Source organism: Ylistrum balloti, unplaced genomic scaffold, assembly GCF_031769215.1.
Source record: "Ylistrum balloti isolate Yb309-2 unplaced genomic scaffold, AGI_CSIRO_Ybal_v1 Utg370448, whole genome shotgun sequence".
In the NCBI taxonomy this organism is placed as follows: Eukaryota; Metazoa; Mollusca; class Bivalvia; order Pectinida; family Pectinidae; genus Ylistrum; species Ylistrum balloti.
The window spans coordinates 1,412,777-1,421,607 of record NW_026782298.1 but is presented as its reverse complement, the minus strand read 5'-3'; the positions used below and the strand labels follow the sequence as shown (position 1 = coordinate 1,421,607).

Genomic DNA, 8,831 nt, shown 5'->3' with positions numbered 1-8,831 from the left:
GCTTCTAATTCAATAAAAACAATTTAGTTGTTCCGTTCACAAGTTTGGGACGTCCGAACAGGTATGTACAGGTAGTCTAAGGTGATTAGGATGTGTCATTACGTTATTTACTTAAGGCATGGGTAGGAGATGTCAGGTATTTCTCCACCTGTATGGTGTGATAGCACTGTCTGAATAGTCGTCATTCTACCCAAGATTAATGTAATCGCTTTATTACTACAATACAACAAATTCCTGGATGAATAGTATTAATAGAAGGTTATAAGAATATGATTATTCTAAACTAAACTTGACCTGTTTTGCCGTGGATCAGGTCATGCGTGACAGTGGACCTATATCTATATCGTTTGCATTCTTAAACTTACGAATTCAAAATCTCACAAGAATTATTTCCGCTTTAATCTATTTTCCAGTTGGTTTGTCAGGGAATTTGTTAATTTGAACAAAAAAATATTCAAACTGGGACTGAATGAATATGTAACACACAAAAACAAAACGCTATAGTTTTCAGTATGATGTATGTCCCGTGCTAGTTTGGACATCATGTTTCAATGTTTTGACTTAATCAATAACTGTATTCGTTTGACGCTCGGAGATTGTGTATGCATTTTTTCACCTTTGACCTTCTTCGCCCGTATTTCAGTCTGACCTTCGATCTACTCTGTTCTTATTTCTGATTGACTTCCGACCTTCTCCGTTCGTATCTGTGTTTGACCTTCGACCTATTTCGTTTTATTTCAGTTCGACCTTCGACTTTTACCGTCCGTATCTGTTTGACCTTCGACCTACTTGGTTTGTATTTCAGTTTGACCTTTGACCTATTTCGTTCGTATTTGTGTTTGACGTTCTATATTTCTAGTTTCAGTTTCCTCTTTTCTTTATCTATAATTATGTTTTACTATCTGTAATCCTGTTTTACTATCTATAATTCTGTTCTACTATCTATAATTCTGTTTTACTATCTATAATTCTGTTCTACTATCTGTAATTCTGTTTTACTATCTATATTTCTGTTTTACTATCTATAATTCTGTTTTACTATCTATATTTCTGTTCTACTATCTGTAATTCTGTTTTACTATCTATATTTCTGTTTTACTATCTGTAATCCTGTTTTACTTTCTGTAATTCTGTTTTACTATCTGTAATTCTGTTTTACTATCTATAATTCTGTTTTACTATCTGTAATTCTGTTTTACTATCTACATTTCTGTTTTACTATCTGTAATTCTGTTTTACTATCTATATTTCTGTTCTACTATCTGTAATTCTGTTTTACTATCTATATTTCTGTTTTACTATCTATAATTCTGTTTTACTATCTATATTTCTGTAATTCTGTTTTCTGTTTTACTATCTATAATTCTGTTTTACTATCTATAATTCTGTTTTACTATCTGTAATTCTGTTTTACTATCTATATTTCTGTTTTACTATCTGTAATCCTGTTTTACTTTCTGTAATTCTGTTTTACTATCTATTCTGTTTTACTATCTATTTCTGTTTTACTATCTGTAATTCTGTTTTACTATCTACATTTCTGTTTTACTATCTGTAATTCTGTTTTACTATCTATATTTCTGTTTTACTATCTGTAATTCTGTTTTACTATCTATATTTCTGTTTTACTATCTGTAATTCTGTTTTACTATCTACATTTCTGTTTTACTATCTGTAATTCTGTTCTACTATCTATATTTCTGTTTTACTATCTGTAATTCTGTTTTACTATCTATATTTCTGTTCTACTATCTGTAATTCTGTTTTACTATCTGTAATTCTGTTCTACTATCTATATTTCTGTTTCACTATCTGTAATCCTGTTTTACTATCTATAATTCTGTTTTACTATCTATAATTATGTTTTACTATCTAAATTTCTGTTTTACTATTCTTTTTCCATAGTTTTTTTTACTTGTGAAATGCCAGGTTAAGTTCAAAATTCTTCCTTTGCGAAAAATGTGATTTAGTACACATGTTTTTAGTAAAATCAACATAATTTTGGAATTTTAGTGTGCGGTTTTTGTGAGTAATGGAATTTTGTCGCCTGTGTATGCATTTGATGTGTTTTTTGCCCTGTGTATACATAATACTGTGACAGATTATCTATTTTTGAATTTAAAAAGTTGGGTTAAAAATGACTGTATGTGTATAACCTCTGGGTTTCCACCATACCGCTGCTACGCCGTACTCTCAAATTTCATTATTTGCAAACTAAATTCCACCATGAAATAGTTTCCAAATTAAACATATTTCATTTGTGTGGTAGTGAGTGGGTGGGACTTAACTATGATTGACAGGGGAACAATCTCGCCCGACTCCCTACCTGTCTGGGAAAACCCATAAGTGGGTTTACCTGTCCGACGATCGGAATTCAATATTTACAAGCCGTATAATGGGGCGGTGTTATCTGCCTTTACCTGGCGTTGTAACGGTACCCTTGAGTGCCGTTACCTGGTCACGCTCGAGTACTCACCTGATGTAGGTAAACGTACCTGGCACTGAGCGTTTGGTTCAGACTGGCTTGGTAGCCCTATACTAACGGACCTCGTGTTACCTGTATATCTTACTTATTACTATGAAATAACATTACTAGGATTATATAGCTGTGATCAGACGGGACCGGGCACGTTAATCAATCATACAGGTAAATTTATTTTTTATCTATTCTCATATTTACGGTAACTTACTACTTTTTCATATCGACAAAATATTGATATTGTTTTTAACATATATTATCTATGTATTTTTTTATTAATTAATACTAATTTGATGACACTATTTTCTACATCAAAACATGCTGAATTTGAAACATATTGGAGGAGATTCCTCGAGCTAACTAGATCCTAACAACCTGTTTGGAGATGGTGGACATTAAATCCACGACAGGAGACTGATGTAACTGTAGCTGAGTATGTCCTTCAATGGGCAAACTCATTACTGCTAAGTAACTGCCACTCCATATAATCATCATATCATTACATAGGACTTTTGTCGATCTTCTCATTTGATCTCAATTTTGATAATATCTTTATCGATACGTAAATAAGTGATGAAAAAAAACGGCGAAATTTTCTAATGCGTTGCATTCATTAGTTAACATTAATGTACCTTACACGTCTGGTATGTAAATTTGTGACGCTTACCCAAGTATCACGACGTGCACTGAAATACTGCACGCAATATTCAGCGTGTTAGCATAACAAATAGGAGTACATATATAAGCGACAGGGTACCCCAAGCAGGAGATAAGCTGTAACCTTTCAGGTGTGATAAATACAGACCAGGTAAGGTCGGAACAGGTGAGCGTAGTCGCGAAACTTGCAGGTCGCTTTCTCGTGCACAGGTGTTCGTGTGACTGATGTAATTACGATGCAGTGCGAAAAAATATAAATATCGACACAGGAATTGACAAATCAGAATCGCCCTCGAAAAAGAATCGTTAAGGTGGGTACACCACTGGGATGTACACACACGATAATTTACGCTTTCTTTTCGGTCTCTTCCAAGAATTACTTCCCTGTCACAAAAAATGTCTGAAATCTGAAAGTGGATAGGATGTTATTGGCAAAGTCATTTTTATGAGTTGAGTCTATGATAACGTGACGGTGTTAGACATAAATATTTTTGTAAACGCTGATTGGTTGATTGACTGGGTGATTAAAATTACAGATAGATCGGGTGTCGATCTTCATCAAGCGCGGCAAATTACCCAAAACGGTCCTCTTAGATGTTCAGTGACAAAATATGTAAACATGTTTAAGAGCATGTTTTTATTTATTTATTTATTTTTTTTTTTTGTTATTTTATGTCTTCCGTTGCATTAGTTGTTAGACCGCTATAAATAAAAATTCGTTGCCAATGGTAACGCTATAATACAGATAGTGTGCTATCATCCACCAGCAGTGGTGAAATTGTTTTATATAAAAATGATTTTATCACCATTGAAATTTAACCACATAAATTTAAAGGACTTAACACTATCGTTGGTAACGTGGCTTGGTTGTAGGCTGGACCAGGCAGCACACCGATCGCCATCATCTTGTCAACATGACTTATGGCGAACCACAAATGTGTTTGACTTTAGCGGTATTGTAATACACATCTCTCTGTAATGTACCCACCCGTGAACAAAAGACACATATGAACGGGAAACACAAAAAAAAACATGCTCCGTTAGGTAGCCATTGTTTCGCTACGAGACTGATTACCCTTCACAAACATGTTGCATGTTACGCCTTACAAGCTATTGTCTTAGTTTGTCTCCATGTGCATCTTTGAGAACCAGATACGTCCTGGGAACCCGCGCGGGCTCAAAGTTCTCATCAGCTGATCGTGGCTCACATAATGCTGGCATTCCAAGCGTCAATAACGCCATCTACAGCCTAATTGTGTTAAAACAAATGAAGGCAAATGTTGCATGACGGGAAAACAATGTGTGTATCCGACAAAACGGAGAATTAGATTTGTTGTGATACAAATGTTGTACCTTTAATTGATAGTCGTCTTTGTTGCCAAGGCCAGAATTGACACGAATTCTCACTAATTTTGGGATGTATCAAATGAGTCAATCATTGTTATGGTCTTATCGCAGGGTCATCACCCTCTAGTATTACTCCGCAGTGTTGATATCCTTCCGACACGCGTGATTAGTCACCAATTAAACCACTAAATACATTCCTCGGTGGTATTTAAATGTTGATTGGCGATGAGCTTCAAGTGGAAGGACGCCTCTCCCTGTCTAAACTATCACTCCTACTTCTCATTCTCAGCCAATTAAACATACGCCTCGTTAACGTTCCTGGCCTAAAGTACATTAGTCAATTCTTACGGATCTAATTATGTAAATTATACACGAAGCGGAATTTCAGAAATCTAAGAATATCTGTTTAGTACATATAAAGAATGTAAAACTGACCACGTGACCTGCCTCCGATGTGCTTTACGCCCCAATGAACTTGTAAAAAATAATCACAGAATTTCGCATCACGGTTACAGTCCTTCTGCTGTATGTAAGATCCGTTTCGTGTCCTAAAAAATAAATATATATATTATTTAGATACCGGAGCTTTCTACACGAAATATCTCAATTCTACGAAAACATAGTAAAATAATGCAAATCTGCTAATCTCCATCAACACTTAGTAGGTTATAGAAGAAGGGAGAGTATACGGTTTAAATGTCTGTGGCCATTTATCCTGCAGATTGGGATTAAAACTGAAATGCCACACCGACCGTTAATACCGACGTTTGTGAAGTTCGTAAAGCCGGGTAATGACATCCAATAGCGGCATCGCTGCTTCTGATGTCTATAGTGGATTAAACTGGGCCGCGTCAGATCTGCAAAAAACTTTTCGGACGGGGTCGCTTATGTTCTCGCCATAATCTTTGCAATTCATAAGTCATATCTGTATTAAAATCCAATGCATATTGGATTAGACTGCAATCAACTCTGGGCCGATTAAGATACAGTATAGTACAAAGTCGGGGCCGCTTATGTATATGGCAATTAATGGAATATTACCGGAATAGCTGAGAGTACCGTTATATAAATGTATGGTCTTAGTCTGGCGTTTAGCCGCTGGCATCAACAGAAGATCTTTAAAAGTCCCAAGACCGGGTAGTTGAGTTTCATATGTACCGACGATCAACCACAGTGAAAACACACCGTGTCATTATAAACGTAGGTAGACTGGTCGTATATACGGCATCACTATTTTACTTTGGTTTTATTCCCCATTTTTCATTGAAATTGTTAACAGTCGTAGACGCTTTCTTTCGCTATTCTGACATCAAATCTGATCGCAGTTTATTGTTTTGTAGGATGACAAACTAGAAATTGTATCCAACCATGGAGTTGAAAGAACGCAGCACCTCCGTGGAATCCATTCCAAAGGATCTTCTACAAAAGTTGAAACAGTTCCGATCCACCAATCAGGAGTGTCGTCGCTCACGTGAGGACAGTGAAGTAGAGACATGTCTCAGAGACACAGATTCCATTCCACCTTCTCCTCGGTCAACCCTTTCTGATGACGTTTTCTTTAGATTTCCAAAACGCAATGTCGATGTTGATGGCTCCGACGAGAAGCCAGTTTCCATCAGTGATAATCGTGAATCCCGCCTGCCATCTCCCGCGCCGGACAAAAACAATTATACCATATATGGGGAAAATTCTGACTGGATGTTAGCAGAGAGAACAAAACCAAGGTCCCCTCCAGTATCACCGAACAGTGCTGTACATTACCACAGCAGTGGCTTCACCCCCATCGTTGATCAGAACAGGGTAAGTTCATTTTTTTATTGTCGCCATTTTTCTTTTGTGATGTACGCAAGACATATTGAGAAAAAAATTGAAATGCCGCAGAATACAAGAAATTAGAATTCTGTATGATCTCAAATCCACCCATGTACCCTGCTAATTGTAACTTGAGGGAGAATTCTATTACTTCAAACGAGGTGGTGACCAAATACTAAACCAATAATGTCGATATATGTTTAAACAATGTGTTCATAGCCCCAGCATTGTTTATTTAAATGTATCATAGGCCAATATTGTACTGGTCATTGATCGCGCCCTGAAAACACGTGTAAATAGCGTGCATTGATTAGTTTACCTGGCTCACACTGTAGATGTATGTACTCATTGTTAGTGTCGATCGCCGTTATCCCCTACCCAGTACATTACTGCAATGGGAAAGCGAACGTCCTTGCTTTCTGACAGGTTCCGGCACTAAACAATACAACTCATGTGTTTGTCTATAACAGGTGATGCATGACAGGATTCCAAAGACACTACATTGCCATCCTTCGTTTTCTCAAACCATTGATCCTGTTATGAAAGGCTCTCCCATGAAATCCTCGCCGGTACCGACAGTGAATTCGGAATACGGCCTTCAAGCTTGTATGCAGGACCGAACCCCAATGAAAATCCACCAGGAGCGTCCGAGCCCAAGGAGATCTCCCATGATGCAGTCCATGTTGGACAGACCTTACAGGGGAAACCGGTCCCCATCTCCATATCTGCGCGATACTGCGGATACCCGGGGGTCGGGATTGTCCCCGGAGTACCATCGAGCAATGTTTCTGGAAGAACTTTCAAAAAGGGGAGCGAAGAAACAGCTGACATTTGACGTGTCAAGTCGACCATTCCTCGGTCCTGAACCAGAAGGTAACACGATTATCTTTAAAGCATTTCCCGGTTAAGTTGTTGGTAGGTGGTTGTTAGAATTAGGTAACGTGATATCAATGTCACAGGGGATCAAACTAACAATGTACAAATGTAATATCATTCTCAGTGTTGGAATTACTCAATTATAAGAATACAAAGCGAACTTAATATTATAGCATTTCCTTACTATTAGTAATATATGTGTTTTGTATATCAACATAAAGTTTTTATTGGCATGATAGTATAGAAACCGTATGGGTAATTTTCATTATTTGAACTTCCAGTTTACGCTGACGTCATGTACCCCACGCGAAGGAATCGGTACAGGGCGAGCTCAGACAGTGACGTCATAGAAACGGAAGAGCGTTATGACGATGAAGATTCTCGCCTGATTAAGAAGTTCATCTCGCACCTTACTCAACGTAAGAGAAAAGCGTCTGACAGATTTGACTGTGATTATGAGGATGATGCCGCCATTATTGCAAAAAGAAGACGAAAAGGTAAACATTTGATTAACTTCGATGTAAAACAGAACAAATTGTGTCTTTTGTTTCATTGAAAAGTTTTGTCTTATATAACCATGTCTTCCGGATTCGTAAGCAAATATATCATTTACAAACGTGCTTCTTTTTCTTTCTTTCCAGAATTGGAGAAACAAATGAATTTGAACTACTTGAAACAATTGGAGACAGATGTAAGCATTCTCAACAATAAATTAAGCAAGTCGGAACCGGAAGTACGACCAGACAATTGCTCTTGTGCAGTGATGGAAAAACAATTTTTGAACATGGCCGAAAACGCATACAAAAATATCCGCCGTCAGGACACGAGCGCAGAAGGGTTTGCGCAGTTTCGAAAAGAACTCGGAGACACAAATGACATTCTCAAAGAGTCACTACAAGTGCTACAACATATGAAGGAGTTCTGTGAACATCGCCAGTTACTGCGGGCCTGATTGGTGAGAAGCGAGTACCACGAGTTACAGCCAGAGTAACAGACCCGATGTATGTAAGAGAACGTTTATCCTCCGGAGCTTTCACAGATGTAAACCGGTCCATGCGAGGTGTTGATTATAACTTAAATTATTTAAATCATTATTATATTTATTTTGAATGAGAAAAAGTCTTTTATGGGACGTTGCAAGAATTGAGGAATACATTGCATAATAGAATGATAATATCATTAAGCAAATATATGATAATATTACTGCTCATGACGTCATAAAACAAAGATTCGTTGGTAGGCTGTGTTCGGATCAGCGTATTTTTGTTTTACATATATAGATGTCAGACAACACGTGTAGAGGCCTAAGATAATTCTTGCAACGTTCCAAGCTTTTTCTTCAAATATTCACATATTGATACAGACGGCCGTCCAATCTATCTGTTCAATGAATTCCACGTGTTCAGTGATGTGTTCAGTGAGCGGCACGTGCTCACAATCTGGTGTTCAGTGTGTTCAAAGAGTAGAATTCAAACTATGTTGTTTTTATTTCTGAAAATATTTAACATATGTTTGCCGTTTTAACTTTGTTGTTTAGTTAATGAACAAATGTACCCGTGTGTTGATAATATTGTTCAATTTACGAACAAATTTTAGCTTTGTGTTCAAGTTCGATCAAAGTGTTCAGTATTGATTTCTACATTAAATTGCCTTTGTTGAT

The 8,831-nt window shown here is 37.0% G+C and overlaps 1 protein-coding gene across 1 annotated transcript; it reads left to right on the top strand.

Annotated features, from left to right (window-relative positions):
* The first annotated feature begins 2,591 nt into the window (after positions 1-2,591).
* On the top strand, positions 2,592-8,123 carry LOC132554893 (uncharacterized). The gene is made up of 5 exons (XM_060219225.1): positions 2,592-2,647; positions 5,824-6,283; positions 6,766-7,168; positions 7,453-7,668; positions 7,813-8,123. The coding sequence occupies exons 2-5, from the start codon at positions 5,852-5,854 to the stop codon at positions 8,121-8,123; spliced, it is 1,362 nt and encodes a 453-aa protein (XP_060075208.1). The 5' UTR covers positions 2,592-2,647; positions 5,824-5,851.
* Positions 8,124-8,831: the final 708 nt, after the last annotated feature.

Excerpts from the sequence above, each read along its gene's own strand:
- LOC132554893 (XM_060219225.1), top strand. The coding sequence starts at position 5,852 with ATGGAGTTGAAAGAACGCAGCACCTCCGTGGAATCCATTCCAAAGGAT. Across the intron at positions 7,169-7,452 it reads CCTCGGTCCTGAACCAGAAG|TTTACGCTGACGTCATGTAC; the intron begins GTAACACGATTA and ends TTGAACTTCCAG. Across the intron at positions 7,669-7,812 it reads TGCAAAAAGAAGACGAAAAG|AATTGGAGAAACAAATGAAT; the intron begins GTAAACATTTGA and ends CTTTCTTTCCAG.